This window comes from Diceros bicornis, chromosome 24, assembly GCF_020826845.1.
Source record: "Diceros bicornis minor isolate mBicDic1 chromosome 24, mDicBic1.mat.cur, whole genome shotgun sequence".
Classification (NCBI taxonomy): domain Eukaryota; kingdom Metazoa; phylum Chordata; class Mammalia; order Perissodactyla; family Rhinocerotidae; genus Diceros; species Diceros bicornis.
Window position 1 is genome coordinate 28,798,471 of NC_080763.1, and position 19,012 is coordinate 28,817,482.

A 19,012-nucleotide genomic window follows, 5' to 3' on the forward strand; every position below is an offset into this window, starting at 1 on the left:
CATTTATCAACATCACTCTGAAATGCCAGTTATGAGTGAGCTAAAGAAGAAAAATTCCAATAGGGAGATACTAGATTCCCCTTTGCTACATCTGTTTAACATACTCTTTTTTGACGCTGACTACATCTCAGATACTATCTTAGGTGCTAGAGAGACTGCAGACAACAATATCTGCCCTTGTAAACGTTGATTCTAGTAGGGAGAGACAAATGAAATAAATAAGCGTGATAGTAACACACAGACCCTCAGAGTCTTCCCTTAGTATATCTGTGCTAGCAGACTGAGTCTGCTTCTACTCTAGAGAAATCACGCAAAGAAAACTAGAAATAAAATGGTAGACCTTCTTATTGGGCAAATTAATTTCCTGTACACAAGTTGGTAGAAAACCCCTCACCTCCACTGCGGTGTGACACGATCTCATCACTCCTGTGCCGCTGGCATGCATCTGTGCCAGGTTATAGAAAGCCAGGATGTGGCCTCCCTGCGAGGCTAAGTTAAAATACTTCAAGGCCTGCTTATAATCCCTCTTGACTCCAATGCCATCTGTAAGGAAAACCACACAATAGGTTAGGAGTAGTCTTAAATAAGGTTTAGTTGAAGCATCAGAGAAGACTTACATAAGAAGCCTTACATAAGAAGCCTTACATAAGACTTTCATAAACTAAATGAAATTCACAATTCTTACTCAGAAAAGACGTCAATCTTATTAATACAGATTTGTATATTAATACAGATGAATATAATTTACAATGAAAAACAAGATGCACAAATCATTAAATTGGGAGAACATTAATCAGCCAGAATTCAAAAGCTCTCATTTCCATATCATACTGGCATCTAGTGGAAAACAGGTAATTTATTTATTTTGTGAGGAAGATCAGCCCTGAGCTAACATCGGATGCCAATCCTCCTCTTTTTGCTGAGGAAGATTGGCCCTGGGCTAACATCCGTGCCCATCTTCCTCTACTTTATATGGGATGCTGCCACAGCATGGCTTGACATGTGATGCGTTGGTGCGCACCCTGGATCTGAACCTGCGAACCCTGGGCCCCTGAAGCGGAGCACATGCACTTAACTGCTGCGCTATCGGGCCGGCCCCCAAAATAGGTAATTTAGATCTTGGTGTAGCCATCATTAATTCCAACGTTACTTACTATAATACATAGAGCCAAGCTGTAGTTGCCCATCCACCCAGCCTTGTTCAGCAGCTTTCTGGAAATACTTCAGTGCCAGATCATAATTCTGTAGAAAAAGAGATCACATGATCACATGATGACAAAGCTCATGAGAAAGTTAGGAGATTCATTCATTAAAAAGAATGAACAAAGCACACATAAAATATTCTTGAAGAGTCACTGAAAGAATTACCTTCTAATTTTTTAAAATATATAGATGGTAATATACTTTAATTCACAGGGGGATATTTACAACTGTGAAGAAAAGCAAATAGAGTTTTTGTGAAACAATTGGTATGTCTGCTCTCAGAAAACGTCAACAACACTAGTGGGACACAAGACCAAGATTTAAGAAACAGTCAGATCTTTTCTATTAACCAACAAATCCTTTTTAAACATCAATTTTTCTAATATTAAAAAATGAAAATTATTCTCTCCCTATCCATTCCTTCCCTGTGTAGCTTATCAAACACTATATGACTATTAGATTTCAAATATCATACATATCCATAGAGAAAAATTAAAACAAAGATCATGACTGATTTTTAGTATCCTAAAATGACTAGAAGGAATCAAAATGAGAACACGTTACTGTCTTTTGTGCTACAGAATACCTGTAGATTAGAATCCTAAATCTAGCTCTTAGTTTCAGGCCCAAATTAAAATAACATATTGCTGGGAGAGATGATATAGAGGAGAGAAGAGGAAAGCAATGAAAATTCAGGGGTGTCCAACACAAGGAAGTAGCACAGGAGAATGAGAGGCAATGGCCCAGGAAAACCAAGAGAGCTTGCAGTCACAGAACTCCAGCGAAGAAAGAGTTCAAGTGAGGAAGAATCAAAAAATGTCAACTGGAGTTGACATTTAGGAGGTTACTGGTGACCTGTATAGAGCAGTTACATGAGGCAGAAGCCTCAGTGCTAAGAGCTAAGGAGTGTCTGGAAGCAGCTAATATAGTTTATTCTCTGGAGAAACGTGGCTTTGCAGTGAAGGGCTGGGGAGAAGAGAGATGGCAGCCAGGAGGAGAAAGGGTAGAATAGAAAGCTTTCCTCCTCCTAAATGGGAGGGACTTAAGTATTTTCTTAGGCTTGAGTGAAGAAGCAGCAGGGAGATGTTTAAGTCTTGGAGAGATGGAAGAGTTGGTAGGAAGAAAAACGAGAAACAGCTTCACATTTTGAGGAGAAGGTGCCAGACAGAGCCAAGAAGGCAGTTGGGATGGCGGGTACGGGGCAAAGGGTGGTAGGGAACCAAACTCAGAGACAACAGGAAAAGGTTCAGCTTTGGTTAGAACGAAATAACCTCACATGGGCTAACTGGAAGCTAGTTAAGGAATACTTCCCTACCTCACCAGCTGACTGCTTATTCAAGCTAGAGTGTTAGATTGGAAACTTACAACTTGAACCCCTCTCCCATAGAGGTAAGCCATTCCAAGTCCACTCTGTCCAACTGGGTTGCCCTGCAAACCAGAGACAAAAGGGTGAAAGGATTCATTAAAAAATAGGCAAGAATAAATGCCTGCAAAAGAAATAATTTACAAGCATATTCAAAACATGTCTTAGCACTTTTCAGTTCGAAACAGAATTTTCTCCTTCTCATTAGGCTGAACATAATACTGACTTTTAGAGATTTGGGGGCTTTCAATAATTTGATGAAAAAGAGTAAACAGTAAATTCATTTAGAATTAAATTTTGGTGACTTACCTTATGACCAGCTGTTTCATGAATTTATGAAACAAAACATGACTAATGTATTTCATCTTTCTAAAAATAAAAGTAGGTCACTTTTTTTGGCAGTTTTTCATTGGTAACCTCCCTCCCCAATAAAGAAGATGCCATGGGGTACTGTCAACAACCATTAATAAAAGCAATATTGGGATTAGCTGGCAAAGATATGCTTAAGATTACTGATGTGTCATGGAGCAAAGATAATCACTGTCTTGAGACCTAAAAGAGAAAAATCTGGAATTCACCTAAACTCAGAGGGACAGAAGGCATCTTTTAAAAAAGTGTCACAGCCCTCCTTTGGGAAATACTCAACTGACATTTAGAACTACAGTCAGGCGTAGTTGGCAAAGAGATAAATGTACACACTGGAGGTATATAGGGTCTTAAGTATTCATATGTAGTATTCTTTGGGCCAAAGAAAGCCTAAATTATGTATTATGATTATCAAAAGTACCCAATTATGTAAGTTTTAAACCTCAAGTTGCAATACAAATAGGATAAAATATATAACTCTCAATTCCATTACTAAAATCAATAGTTCCCTGATCAGGAAACCTCTTAATGAAATTGAGACTGAGACTTAATATTCAATAATTTTCTCCCTAAAAAAAAATAAATTGCTTTTTATTGGGAAGGTTTTCCTAGTCAATCCATTCACATGAATCATATTTAAATAAGTGCTTTCAATAATTTATGGCATGAGTTGGTTATGATTAACCCTTAAATATAATAAACTTATTTATTAAAATAATAGCAATATGGTACACATTTCAATACACTGAGTCATGAGGTCTTACCATGTCAGCAGCTTTCTTAAAGTAGTGAAGAGCTGTCTCATTACTTTGAGGTACAATATCACTTCCCTCTGAGTACATCTGGAAAACAGATCCCAATTTTATTAAGAGCTATAACCCTCTCTCCAATTACATTTTTCTCCTAACTCATCTTATTCTGGTTTTTGTTAGGTCTCATGAAATCTTTCAACCAAGTTTAAAATTCCCCACAGGATATTTTAGAATTAAAAGCAAAACTTTAAAAGTAAATACTTTCATATCATTATATATTCTATGTCATATCAAATTTAGGACTTACCTATAAACATGAATATATAAATCAGTTCACAGGTCAATCTCAGGAGAAGATTTTCATCTCTAACCCCAAGATGAATCTCTTTCTCACTCTATTCCAAGGCAGTCAGATGGGTGATAAATTGCTGGGATCAGTGATTAAATGAGGAAAAGGAGAGCTGTCAGCTATGTACACTCTCCTTTCTCCTCTACCACTAGTGTCCCCAGGATGAGACAAAGGGTAGGTCTTAAGTTTAGGAAAAGAAATAACTAAAAGGTTATTTTAAAAGGTTTCAGAGACTGAATGATTAGAGTATCAGGTATGGACCCTGATAAAGGGCCAAGAGAAAGAACAGAATGACTAATACTGTTTTTATCCACGTACACATTAAGAAAACAAAGAAAATCATTTTCTGAGATAGGGCTAATTAGTAATTCAGAGCAAGACTATGAAATGAAAAGTTCTTCTATGCTTAACAAAAATAGATAGGAAACACCAATTTCTATGCTGTAATAGTTAGAATGTGTAAATATAAAGTTCTCAGGCCCCAATTAACTAGTTGTGATCATGTGGCAAATACTGATTAGATTTTTCTGTTTGTAAAAACTTTCAGGATACATTTTATCTGAGCCTCCTAACCTTAGGAGTTGGTTATAGATGAAACTATCCATTGGTTTACACTGTATTCATTTTCAAAATAATGAAAAAAGAAGTCTGAGATTGTGCCGTGACATATGGACTCTACTCAGTAAGTCTCTAGACGTAAATGTTTCCTTGCTTGAGAAAAGAACGTCACTGAGAGGTAGGCGATGGCTGTCACATTTAAGACAATTAAAAGGTCTGCAGATAAATTCCAACAAACTCTAATTGCCTCTATTCAGCATGGAAGGAAACAGACAATTATGACAGACAGCAAAAAACTGCACAGAATAAAGAATAAATTCCTTATTATTGCATACAATACACAAAAAGTAGGAGTTCAGACAGCGATAGCTAATTTTAACGGAGAATTAACATACCAATGAGTAAATGCTACATTACATCTAAGTTATCTAAGAAAATGTCTCAGAACAGCACTTACTTTAAGACAAGATACAATATTCTTGCATTGAAAATTTTATTTCCAGTTTATTTTTGGTAAATTGTAGATCTTGAATACAATATGTGCTTACCATGGAAACACCTCTTGCTATCATATAACACATTCACAGGATGTACGTACCTTTCCCAAGAAGGCCATGGCATGTGAATTGCCAGCATTAGCTGCTAAATTGAAATAGTCAAACGCTCTCTGTGAGAAAAGAATTCATTAAAATAATTAGTTTTTAATAGAATCTGCTCTTGGCTTTTAACCAAAATAATTATTTCAGGAACATTTAAAAAATCTTGTTAAATCACAGTATCTCAGTTTAAGTAAATGGCAACACCACGTTGCTCAAGGTACCCACCCCTCCTCAGTCTCATATCCAATCCATCACTAAGTCCTGTCACTTTTACCACCAAATACATCTTGAATCCATCTACCATCCTCCATCCCCACAATTCTCGTCTAAGCTATGTTATCTCTCACCTGAACTTCTGGAATACTCCCCTCCCTGATCTCCCTGCTTTTATTCTTGGGGTCATCCAAAGTGACTGCTCGTAAATTTCAACCTGCTGGTCCTTACCGCCCCCTGAAGTGTTGCAGGGAATATACTGACGTGATCAGATACTGCCTATCTCAGTATTGCTTCATCTCGCTTTCTGCACTCAGAGTATACCAGCCCTGTCCCTTCCTGCCTCAGGACCTATGGACATACTGTTTTTTTTGGCCTGGAGTCATCTTACCTCTAGGCTCAACTTAAATGTCATCCACTTCTGCTCAGAGAAGTCTTCCCTGACAACTGCCACCTCCCACTGGTTAACCTACTATCGGACCCTTTAATCCTCCTCCTTACCAATAATCACAATTCGTTAAATATTTGTTGGTGTGATCATCTTTAAAATATCTAATGCTTCTATTAAACTTGAAGCTCTGTAAGGACAAGGACCAAAGGTATTTTTTCTAGCATTGTATCCTGAATGCCTAGCAGTGAATGGCACATAGTAGGTACTCAAATATTTGTTGAATTGATGCAATTACATATCGGGAACTCCTTTTCTTCCTCCTGTGAAGCTGGTGAAACCATTTATCATTGTGTAGTTGCTTCACACGTAGGCAGCACACCACCACCAAGAGTATCCCCAAACTTGTGTAAAAGGTAGGCAGTAAACTCTTATCCAGAATTCTATTCTCTCGCCTGATATTTTTATCAACCAGTTCATCTGACGCTTCACTGGCCTAATGACATACATTTTAATGACCTACAGACAGTGAAAGCTGCCAAAAGGCCATCTAAGTAAATAAATAAAAAAAGCATAGATATTTGGTATAGTTTTAGTGATAAATGTATTTTGTTATGATCTAATTCTTAAGTGTTGATGGGGTATAGTATATGAAATAACCTTAATTAGAACACTTAACTGTCATGGTAGAAAAACAGAGATGTATTAGTCTGACAAACACTTATTGGCAACTTACTAAGTGCTAGGCACTGTCAGGTGCTGGGAATAAAAGTGGCAAACAAGGCAGGCACAGTCCATGCTCTTTTGGACCTTACGTTCTAGCAGAGGAAATAACTTAATTACACAATTAGCTAATTTACAAGGGAAAAGGGCTACAAGGAATACAGATTTTCAGAAATCATAACTGTGGTACACGGCCTATTCCAGGAGCGGGATCAGGAGTCAGGTGAGACTTGTTAGAGGAAGAGATATTAACAGTTGAGTTCTGGAGGATGAGTAGGAATTAGCTACACGAAGAAAGAAGGGGGGCTGATATTCACTCTAGACTGAGGGACTAGCATTCCAGAAGTCCTGAGACAGGGAGGTTCTTAATATTTTCAAAGACCTGAGAAAAGGTCCGTGTGCCTGTGACTCAACGCAAGGGGCTGGTGAGGTAAACAGACTGGTACCGGGCCTTGGAGGTCATGTTAAAGGTTCTGGTCTTTAAAGATTTTATTTATTTATGTTTTCCCCCCAAAGTCCCAGTAGATAGTTGTATGTCATAGCTGCACATCCTTCTAGTTGCTGTATGTGGGACGCGGCCTCAGCATGGCCGGAGAAGCGGTGCGTCGGTGCGCGCCTGGGATCCGAACCCAGGCCGCCAGCAGCGGAGTGCGCGCACTTAACCGCTAAGCCACGGGGCCGGCCCGTAAAGGTTCTGGTCTTTAAACTACTGGAAGTCATAGACCACTCAAGAGTTTTAAGCAAGGGAACCAGACGATCAGATGTGCAGTTTACAAAGACAGGCTCTTGCTTAGGAAATGCAAGCAGTAGATGATTCACACAGTGACAAGTGTACTGATGGAAAGAAGGGAAGAGATAAGCGATACGTAGGACATAAAGCAGACAAAACTTGGTGACTGGATATAGAGCTGACTGCTATAGTTCTATACTCCTAATTTCTCACAAACTCAACACTGAATTTTCCTCAGTTCTATGAAAAGTTTTCCAATGGGAGTTTTAAGACATACTTCTATCACATACCTCTAGAAAACCAAGACATTGCTCATGTATTTTCAGCAATATTGAGAACTAGGTGTTACAATTAATAAAACCTTTCCCACCACTGTATGGCATAATCACATTTTCATTCTTCAGCTTCCTCGGGGGTTAGTTAGATCTTGAAAGCTCATTTGTGATGGTTGTCTTAATAACACAAGCTTGACGTTATCATTGACTTAGGAACAAATACATGTGGAGAATCATTTCTTGTTACAACAGGAAGCGCAAAGCTCGATGAACAGAAAGGTACCTGATGATTTTGTTCCACTCCACGCCCTCCGTGCAGATGCAGTTGTCCCAGACCAACCTGAAAATTAACCAAAACGAGGCATAAGTAAATGGTAGCATCTAGCAGGTAATTAAATTCGATCAACAAAAAACCATTTGATCACAAAAAGGTTTCTGTTCATAATCAAAAAATTAAAGATTTCGTCTTAACTCCTGAAGATATTACCCTACTTTAACTAATTTATATTTTTTAAAAACTAAAAATGTCTGCTTTTAATTACAAGGTATCCTTCTAAAATGGAGGTGAGATAAAGGCATTTTCAGACAAACTAAAACTGAACTGAACTGAACAGACAACGCCAATGAATCTACTTTAAAGGAAATACTGAACTGTTCTTTAGGAAGAAGGAAAATTATCCTGGAAAGCTTAGAGATGGAGTAAGAAATAAAGAACAATGGAAAAGTAAATGTGTGAGCAAATGTAAATTATATGGACTACACAGAGTAATATTTGTGGCGTTAAAAATACATAAATTAAAACACATACAAGTATAGTAAAGCTGCATTGTCCAGGAAATGGTGAAAGTGCTTGTTCATATTAGACTTTGATAAAAGGAGTAGTAGAAGAATGTCTATCATGCTAGTAGAGGAGAAGAGATGCAACAGCAAAAAACACTCACACCAAAAGAGGGTAAGAAAGGAGAGAAAAGGGAATGTGGAAAAGCAAAATAAAAGCAAGTAAGATAGAAAACTTAAACCCAAATATATCATTAATTACTTCAATAAATGACTGCCAGAATGGATAAAAAATAAACAAACTAGTCATACGATGCTTACAAGAGACATACATACCTTAAACATAAGAAGGTTGAAAGTACAAGATAGAAAAGATATTTTGGGTAAGAACTAACCAAAAGAAAGTTGTGTAGCTATGCTAGCACCAGGCAAAGTACAATTTAAAGCAAAAAACATGTCTAGAAATGAGAGAGGACATTTCGTGATATGAAAGGTAGTTCCACAGAAAGATAACAATATTAAGTCTGTATATAGTCAATGTGGCCTAAGGCATATAGATCAAAATTGACAGAACTAAAAGAAGAAAGAGACAAATCCACAATCAGAGTGGGAAATTTAAACAATATCGTCTCAGCACTGGACATAAAGGCAAATTCAGTAAGGATTCAAAAGATTTCAACAACACGATTAAGAAACAGGACTCAACTGACACATATAGAACACTGTACCCAACAGCTAGAGAATTTCTATTCTCTTTAGCACACAGAATATTTGCCTAAACTGACCAAGTGATGGGGCATAAAGCAAGCCTCAAGAAATCTCAAATAACTGAAATCAATACAGAGTATATTTGGACCACAGTGGATTAAGCTAGACATCAATATCATAAAAGTTAAGTAGAAAATCCCCATGTACACGGAAACTAAGCAATTCACTTCTAAATTACATGTGGGTCAAAAGAAATTACACTAAAAATTAGAGCTAAATGTAATGAAAATATGAGAGTGGGACAAAGTATTCTACCAGATATGAAGAGCTATAAAGCTATGAAAATTTAAGACAGTATTTGCACAAAGACATGTATGAGAATATGCACAGAGTGTTATCGGCAAAAGCCCAAATCTGGAAAGAGTAAAACGGACAAATTGCGGGATTTTCATACAATGAAATCCCATATAGCAATGCAAATGAATGAATTACAGCTATATGAAAATACATGGATTAATTTCAGAAACCTAATGCTGAGCAAAAAAGTTGATACAAAAAAAATGCCGTATGATCTTTTTTTTAATAAGATTCAAAAACAGGCCAAACCAATCTATAGTGTTAGAAGTCAGCTCAGTGCATTACCCATGGGGAGGAGGGGGGAGTTAGTGATGAAGAGTTCTGAAGAGGGGCTTCTGGGGTTCCAGTTATGCCACACAAGAGGCTTACTTGGTAATAATTCATTGAGCTGTACATTTCAGATTTGTGTACTTTTCTGTATTCATGTTATAATTCAATAAGTAAAAAAAAAAAAAGAAAAAATGATGTATACATGGATTTTTTTTAACTTGAGTTTTTCACTTAATACATTGAAATCAGCTTTCCACATAAAGTAGTATTCTACATAATTTTTTTTTTTTTTTGTGAGGAGATCAGCCCTGCGCTAACATCCGCCAATCCTCTTCTTTTTTTGCTGAGGAAGACGGCCCTGGGCTAACATCTGTGCCCATCTTCCTCCACTTTATATGGGACGCCACCACAGCATGGCTCGCCAAGCAGTGCGTCGGTGCACGCCCGGGATCCGAACCAGCGAACCCCGGGCCGCCGCAGCGGAGTGCGCGCACTTAACCGCTTGCGCCACTGGGCCGGCCCCTCTACATAATTTTTAATGGCTACATAGAATTTCATTATACTGGAGTGTCATATTTGAGCTAAATATGACATGCCCTATCATTGGGCATGTAGATTGTTTTGAATTTTAATTGGTCTCTAATGTAAAAGAAAGATGTTTAATCGGACAATATAACTTGATTATAATTTCCGTGAGCTAAGATTTGGATTTATCTTTCACTGTAGTTTTTTTTTAACTTAAGACTCCTCTTTGTTAGTCTTAAAATTAATTGTTCTTAAAAAGTATTGCTCATCTCTATATATTTCTAAATCAGAAAGAACTGTAAACTTAATAGAAAAAAAGACACTGATGTTCTCTTTTATTTTAATATCAAAATTGCCCACAAAACAATAAATTATACAGGATACAATTTAAATTAAACAAGCCTACTTCTGTCCTTGACCTTGAGAAGATTATGGTCTAAGACGAGCAAAGGAAACATGAACAGTAAATAGCTTTGAAGAGCACCCGAAATTCCAAACATTCCAGAGGCTTGTTTTCAGAAAGTGACAGTTTCCGTCCTTGGCTACTCCAGTGAGAGCCTTCATCGTCACTGTAACACTGCTCCGTTCAAGCACTGGTTTTCAACTGTGGTACACAGTAGAGTCACACCTGGCCAGCTTTTAGGAACGATCAATGCCTAGGCCACATCCCAGATGAATCCAAATGGAACGTCTTGAGAGTGTGGGACTAATATGTAGCTAATAATAATGTAGCTAACAACTGCTCAGAGCAATGAAAATGTTACTTACAGACATAAGTGCTTGCCCCCAGAGACTGTAACATACAACACAGTAACACACCCCATGAAATGTTTAAACACATACCTGTGCTTGGACATCACCTTTTTCAGCTAGGAACTGGTAATACTGAATCAAATCTTCTTCTAGCATTCCACTGTTCATTCCTGGATTTTCCACTTCATCAGGCAGCCGGATTCTCTGTACCACTGAGCCTCCCGTCAGCGATATATCACTAGCAACTGAAACAAGGGACAAAGCAATTATGTGGATGAAAGTCAGAATTGACCCACAGAGAGAAATACAATCCCAGCTGCCAAATGTTGACAGATAATATGTTAAAGGAAACTGTTTCTATAGTAGTCTACAGGGCACAAAATAGTAATCTACACTAAATTCAGTTTTCTTCCACTAAATATTTAAGAAGTGGAACCCAAAGCAAAATTAGAAAAAAAAAAGTACTTCTGAATCAACTAGTGTAAAGATGGTTCCACTTGAGACAGCCATTCACAATATTTCAAGTATCACAATAAAAATAGATGCGTTTAAAATTAATTCTACAATTATTATTTTTTTTGGTAAGGTGAAAGGCAAAAAAATTGATACCATGATTGGCAACAAGACGATAATGAGTCAGTGCCGATTCACAACTCTGGAGGACTCCGATGCCAGCCCAGTATCGGTAACCCTGAAATACAACTTCAAGTGAGGAGACAGTTTCATGTGCTTCAGTGGCATTCTTTGTGGGACAAAGCTAACCAAACTCAGAATAAATTTTCTGTCCTTTGATCCAAGTACACCATCACCTCATTTATTCTGAGTTTTAGGTTCTGAGGTAATTTATTCAGCAACTTGAACAACCAGACTATAGCTAAGAACTAGGAAATAAATAAAGTTCCTAGAGAAATCAAAATAGATGCCAACAACTTTATGAAGTGTGCTCATTTTACCTGTAGGACAAAACTACTTAGGTTCTTTAGAACAGATTTGAATCATATTTTAGACACAATTTTAACAAAAATAGGTTAATCTTCCAAACCAGCAAAGAAGCAACAAATTAGCAAAATCAGGAAGACAAGAGACTACTAGAAGCAGGCACAATAACACCAGCAACAAATGACTTCAGAATTGATGCCAGCCCTGATATCAGTTCCCCTACGTTAAACTCAGGATATATGGGGTTAAAACCAAAAGCACTCATCCCCTTTCCCTGTTTCTCTAAGTTATATTCACATGTAAATATTGTTTTTTTAAAACTTTTGTAACCCTGACCTTCACAAGGCAGATAGAACTTACAAATTGTTAAAAGTCCAGGGAACCTTATGCTGGGCTCACACAGAAGTTTTGGCTAATTACCAGTTCTTGAAGCTTGTGACAGGGAAACTGATATCCAGAGAATATCAAGAAGCTGAAGCTTCCAGACCCCAACTCCTTGGCTTCCTGGCACCAGAATCTACCCTCCACCACAGAGGCAGACAACCAAGGACACCCACCCGCGGATTCCCTTATCTCACTACCCTCCTTCCTGCAAGCAGCCTCATAAGGCCAAATGCAGGCTGGAGGGAAGGCGCCAGCCAGCAAGGCCACAGGCTCCCCCTCCCTACAAGCAGCCACAGTCCTCGAAACCTTTAAAACCCCTTGCCTCCCATCTTCTGGGCAGACGGGACTAATTTGAAGGCTCACTTTTGTCTCCCGGCTGACGTCACCTGAAATAAAAACCCTTTCCTTGCCATAAGCCTGGCGTTCCAGTTTTTATTTGGCCCCTCTCGTGTGGCAGGTAAAGAACCTGTGTACGTGACCAGTAACAGAATCAGGGGGAAGATAGCTAATTATAAAGAGCAGAAAATAGAAAGTAGAGCTCTCCAGAGTCATTTAGCACAGACTCAAATAACTTTACAAACTTGAACAATCCTTAGGGTATTACTGTACAAAAACGGGTAATATTTAATGTTCTTATTCTGTAGCCACTATTTAAGAAGATTGGTAAATAATAAAAAAAGATTCTGTCAAAAATATTTAAAACATACTTTTGCCATACAAAAATGTTTCATATTTCTTGAAAATGCACCTAAAAGGAACTTAATTACTGTTTGAGGAATAAATGTTACTGTAGATTAAAAAACGAATGAAAAGAAAGAACTTCAAAATTAGTGAGGGATGTTTCAGAAAGTCAGAGCAATACCCTTGTTTTTCACTTGCTTAAACTCCTTCAGCGGTTTACCCCTGTAACGGGACAAAGTCCAAACTCCTTGGCACGACGTACAGCCGTTTACATGATTCCTGTCTACCTGCTCTGCTGATGAACGACTTGGCACTCTCCTCTCCAGCCACACTACAGTGCTTGTGTCTTCTTGCAAACGTCACATTCCCTCTTGTCACTGTCCCTTTGCACATAGGGCTCCTGCTGCCTGGACTCCTTTTTGCTTCTTCCATGAGTAAGAGGTTATGTGACTTATCCAAAGTCAGTTTATAAAGCAGAAGGCAGATTAAACACCTCAGCAGAAAAGAATTTGGTGGAAAGATTCTATATTTACCAATAAGCCATTTAAGTGATCAATGCCATCAGATAACACAGAAGAGATATGCTTAAATGAACTTTATAGGACACAGTTCTCTGTATAGTAAGTCTTTCATCAATTTAAATGTAAAATCAGTGTAACCCAATCTGAAAAATCATTCTAACAATTCCACCTTATAGAAAATTTAAAAAGAGCCATTTATCAGACTTCTATTTTAAGGGCAATCAGCAAAACTAACCATTTTAAAGAAAAATTGTGGACTCTCCCAATTTTCAATTTGTTGTATCCATTAACTAGAATTTGAAGGCAGTTCAACTGAATATTTGGTCTTAATGAATATAAGTAAATCTCAATCATGAAGGCTAGACAAGTTGTGGCCACTTGTAAACCATAAATTCTGCTACCCAATGTTATTAGCCTCCCACATAAGTCTTACTTACCAAAACCATGTGGGCTATGAGGTTGCCCCCAAGAGCTCCAAAAGTATAATATACAAGGGCCTGTGAAAGAAGAAAAGATGCGTAACTGAACATGGGCACATATTTACTCAATTCAAATTGCAGTATACAATAAAGTTTTAATAGTTTTACCTTTGCCTGACTTGAATTAACACCAAGTCCAGAGGCATAGAGAAAGCCAAGAGCCTGAAATAAAATGAGAAAAGTAAGAATTCCTCCTTTGGTGGAAGTTTACCCAAGACAGACATAGTTTTATGAACTATGAAAAGATGCACAATCTTTAAATGCTAGAAGATTTGAACTGCACAAGTATGCACAATTGTGGAATTAAAGGGCCTTAGAAATGCATTCAAGATTTTACAAAACACACAATGAAATATAACTTTAAACAAGTCAAAAAGTTTAGCCTGAAGATCAAAGACAATTTAATGAAATATTAACTAGAAAAACAAAGCTCCACACACTTAAACATGGCTTTTACTTTATCTTGACTAACAGCTACTATGAGAACAAAACAACTCCTATGTCAGTATGTCAACATATTATCTGCTTATGCAAAGGGGGATACACAATGAAAACAGTCAAGAGATTACCAAGACACACTACCCCAGGAATAAAAAGAGGCTGCAAGGGGTCAAGGCAGAAAGGTCACTTTACAATGCTAGAGCACACACCAGTTAAAAACAAAGAAAAAAACCCAACCAACCAAATAATGCATTGGTAAGGTTCTACCCTTTGTCTTCTGAGGATCACCCTTGATAACAGGAAAGCATAAGCTAAAGTTATAAAGGTAGAAATGGCAGGTGCCAGGGCTCATCAAAATCCATGAGCTCTTCTACATTTCCCAGCCTCCCTTGTAGTCAGGTAGAGCCATGTGCCTGTGATGTGGCCAGAAGGGACGTAAGCCATTTTTAGGCCTGGCTCTTAAAATCTTTCCAGAGAATCCTCCAGCCCTCCCTTCTCCCTTCACAATGCCTTGGAAGCCCTGTGTTCCAGACGGTGTAGCTAAACGACAGAAGCAGCCCTTGACCCTGAGTCCCCACTTCGAAGAGAGTGGTGCAGGCAGGAGAGCTGCAGAGAACCTGGCATGAACAAGAAACAACTCTTCTCAGTGTTAAGCCACTGTGATTTTGGCACTTTGTTTCATCAGTTAGAATTAATTACCATGGGGAGGGAGCTTTACAACATCTATAGCACTGAGGCACTGTAGGGTTCTATTATTAGAGGGAAAATATGCCTTAAAAGTAAAACCATTCTTCAGAGCAGAATGTGTCTGAAGATAAAGACTAAATGTGTGAATTTCATATAAACTGATTTATGCAAAGAAGGGAAAAAAGGTTTGGAAACAAAGAGGCGCAATTAAGATATAACCTGTTTATGAACTAAAACCAAGACTACATAAGACTTGCAGACTGGTTAGGTATTCAGTCCTATAGAAAACAATGGTCAGTTTCTGTTATTGTTTAAACAGTCTGGAAACAGACTTCCTCTAACTATGACTAGATATTTTGTTTTATCTTTAAGCAAATCCCACACCTTCAATAAACCTGAATTATTGAAGGCATTTTAAATGAAAGTGGTGGTCCCCTAAATCCAGGCGTCAATCTTACCATTACCAATGGGGAATCAAGCAGGTATTATGTATCAACCGGTGTGATGCAATATGGAATACAGAACATCCCCTATAATGCAGTCTAGCCAAAAATACTTTCTGTTCATCAGCCTTTAGCTGTGACATCCAGTTTATAAGAAATATAGATGACGAAAAAACAAACTAGAGGACAGCATGAAGAAGCAAATGGACAAACTGAAGTAGGACATTCTCCAGAAAAACTGGCCTTATCTCTAACACAGAAAAAAAGAAAGACAGGGGCTACGCTAGAAATAACAACCAATATAAGATGTAGTTCTGGACTGGAGACTGCTTTGGATAAAACAGGGATAAAGAAAATGTTCTAGTTCAATATCATATGAATATGGTATGGCTATTATATGATGTAAAAATTTACTAGAATGGAAAGGTGAAGGCTGTTTATTGAAAAGAGCAAGTTATGGAACAGTAGACGGTGACGTTTTATTTTAATAAAGAACTCACACGTATATATACACCAAGAGAAAGGTCTAGAAGGGTATGCATGCACTAACATAGTACCAATGCTCATGTCTGGGTGATACATATGTGATGTTTACTTTTTCAGTTTTTTTAGTTTGTATTTCTAGTTTCCTACAATGGACATGCACTGCTTCTTTAATAAAACATTTCTTTTAAAAAACACCAAGATTAACAAGAGCTGGATCATCTGAACTCTGGAAAAAATGCAATGGTGAGTAATTTCAGATAAAAAAACAGAGAATTACCTTCCTGTTTCATTCTCTACATATCTAATTTGGAAAACTACAAACATAATTGTGGCAAAATGCAAAAATACCTTAAGTGAATATAAATGTTCTCAGACTAAGGAAATGATCTGCACAAAATTAATATTTAAAGATATTTTGCCTTCCAGTCTTGTCAAAAGAAGTCAGGGTATAAAGAGTAAACTGCTGTTAAAATAAACAAGTGCTGTGTGCTGAGAGATTCTCCATTGAAAGTACACTTACAGTTTGTCCCTTGGGAGAGCCTTCCTCAGTCAATTTCTCAAACATCTCTTTAGCTGCCTGGATATTCTGTGTCAGGTAATCACCAAACAAAAGAGCATAGGACACTCTCTCCAGGGCCTTGGTATGGTTCATGCTTGCTGCCTTTTGAAGATACCGATATGCTCTTTAAATGAAAGGAATTAAAAAACAAATTAGCAATATTTTGGAACTGCCATTAAATTTTTTCTCAAGATCTACTAAAATGTAGCATAAGTAATTTCTTTATTCTATAGAATCCCTCTGACATCCTATTATTTCTACTAAGTCATATTACTTATGTATAGAAAAAACATTCTGGCTACTTTGTTTTTATGTAAGGTACCAGTTCTCTCGGTTATCCTGATATCTTAGAAGGGTCTAATTACACTAATAGTAATTCTAACAACTTCTATTAAAAAAGTTAACTAGATTTGCAATGAGAGAATTGTAACAATATGGTGTCCAGTAAATATCCAACGATATGATAACCATTGCAATTTTCTTGTTAAATCTCTACACAGACTATAATAAAAATCAGCTGAAATTAAAGGGACATAAAATGTCAGAAGACAGTCACTTGTTTTATGTTCTTTCCAAGTACAAATTCCTAAATTTTGCAAGAAAATTACAAAGCAAAACCAAAACACAAAACACCTGACAACAATTCCTTTTGTTTGTTTTACGTCATTTTAAATTCTGAATCACATAAGTATTCTTCGTTCTCAGAAACTACTATAACTTCAGTCAATTATTTCCATTTTGCTCATTGTTCATTCGTGGGACCAGCAGTTATAACCTTTTTATCCCAACAAGCTAAAATCTGATAAAAGCAATACCACTAACATCCACATATCATATTAAGTTTTCTTGTAACGCAACTTAAGAAATCCTGTCTTTGGTAGAATACTTAAAAAAAAAAGTTTTTAGCTATTTGTCTCAGTAATGGCCCATCTTAGGGGAGGAAGAGACTTGGCTGTGCTACCTACTCTCTTTTTTGGCTTTTCTTATTGCTTCCATTGAGGATTTTCATCCCAGTCTGGTACATCATTTCAGCTTCCTGCATTTGCCGTCTTTTAGCAGCCTCTTCTTCAGCTAAAAACAAAAAGCAGATACATTTAAATGGATTTTAATTCTACACCAATTATTTATCAAACATCAACACCAATTGTTTCTTTTCGGCAGTCATGCAAACACAGTTAATGATCATTCACTATTTCCATTATTTTGAAAATGTTATTTGGTATCAAAGGAGGTATGTTCACGATTTTCCATTGTTCTTTTATAGTTAGAAAGTTTTTCCTGAAAACACAACTTGCCTTTAGAGCTCAAACCCTTTATAGTGACATTAACATTTAGGATGGTTAAATATACTATATTTATCAAATATTATCTTAGCACAGCACATTTCACTCAAAGTATTTTAAAAAGGTATTATTTATTTTTCTTCTAACCACTATTAACCTTTGCCATAATGTTCTGTTTCCTTTACTGCCAAAAAATGTTTTACGTTAATTAATTTAGCAGCCTGCCTGAGGGTTTCAGAACAACCTGTGCACACCAATAGAAAACCATCTCTAAATAAGACACGAGTGTGATAAGCTGCCAAGTGACAGTCTGGAAATAAGTAAGTACACAGCATAATTCCTGCTTTTAAGTCCATTCTTTAAGGTGATAACCAGGTTATCAACACTGACCATTTCTGACCAAGGTGGAAAAAGGATGGCTAGAAAAAGGCCATAAAAATGTTGCCTGAGATATAAAGCAATATGGACATGCCTCCTACTGAGAAATACTTACTTTCACAAAAGCCCCACTTTTCATCTGCCTTGTAGTCATAGGTTGTAGCACACCACAGTCTGCCATCTTCCCTCCCATCTGATGTACATTCATCATATTCTTTATCCAGGAAAAGAAAAGGAAAGTGGCAGGGCTCCCCATGTGCTGTGCCTTCAATGGCAGTCAAAGCTGGAAAGATAAGAAAAAAAAAATCTAAACATGAACAGCACCTCTGGCATTCAGGGAGTTAACACTGTCAATTTCAACTATTAGAATTGGAAGATGAAGATACATGATTTGTAATGGGGAACATAAAGGGCCAGCACTGATTCTGTTTAGGGACGACTTGAGGGTGAGTCAACTTAGTGAGCATGGCTAGCTCACTTCCCAGTTTGATATCTAGCTTAGAGTTTCTGAAAGTCTTGAGATATAATAACCTTAGAACGTTCAAAGTCTACTGTAAAACTCCTGCCCAACTAGTGAGCAAAAAATCAGGCAAATGCAACTGAATCAACTCCACCATTCAGCACAACTCTCCTTTTTCCTATCTGAATGATGTCAGTCAATTTCTTCGATAAGAGAAAGTTATACAGGGAAAATGCTCTACTAGGCAAAGTTAATCACTCATATACTCTTCTGTGATCCTACAGCATTTTACTAGAGTACTTATCACAAACACTGAGGTTCTTTCTTTACCATACTCTAGCTCCTACTAGACTTTGAGCTTG

General features: G+C 37.3%; 1 protein-coding gene across 1 annotated transcript in view; it reads right to left on the minus strand.

The window, feature by feature from the left end:
- Nucleotides 1-19,012, minus strand: part of SEL1L (SEL1L adaptor subunit of SYVN1 ubiquitin ligase) — a 53,887-nt gene that overhangs the window by 13,655 nt on the left and 21,220 nt on the right. The window contains exons 4-16 of the mRNA XM_058567487.1: nt 18,306-18,473; nt 17,495-17,600; nt 16,491-16,653; nt 14,022-14,075; nt 13,872-13,931; nt 11,519-11,600; nt 11,000-11,154; nt 7,803-7,859; nt 5,190-5,258; nt 3,697-3,774; nt 2,569-2,631; nt 1,155-1,242; nt 395-543 (exon numbers count right to left, since the gene is read on the minus strand). Coding sequence (XP_058423470.1) covers nt 395-543; nt 1,155-1,242; nt 2,569-2,631; nt 3,697-3,774; nt 5,190-5,258; nt 7,803-7,859; nt 11,000-11,154; nt 11,519-11,600; nt 13,872-13,931; nt 14,022-14,075; nt 16,491-16,653; nt 17,495-17,600; nt 18,306-18,473 — 1,292 coding nt within the window. The remainder of the gene's footprint in view (nt 1-394; nt 544-1,154; nt 1,243-2,568; nt 2,632-3,696; nt 3,775-5,189; nt 5,259-7,802; nt 7,860-10,999; nt 11,155-11,518; nt 11,601-13,871; nt 13,932-14,021; nt 14,076-16,490; nt 16,654-17,494; nt 17,601-18,305; nt 18,474-19,012) is intronic.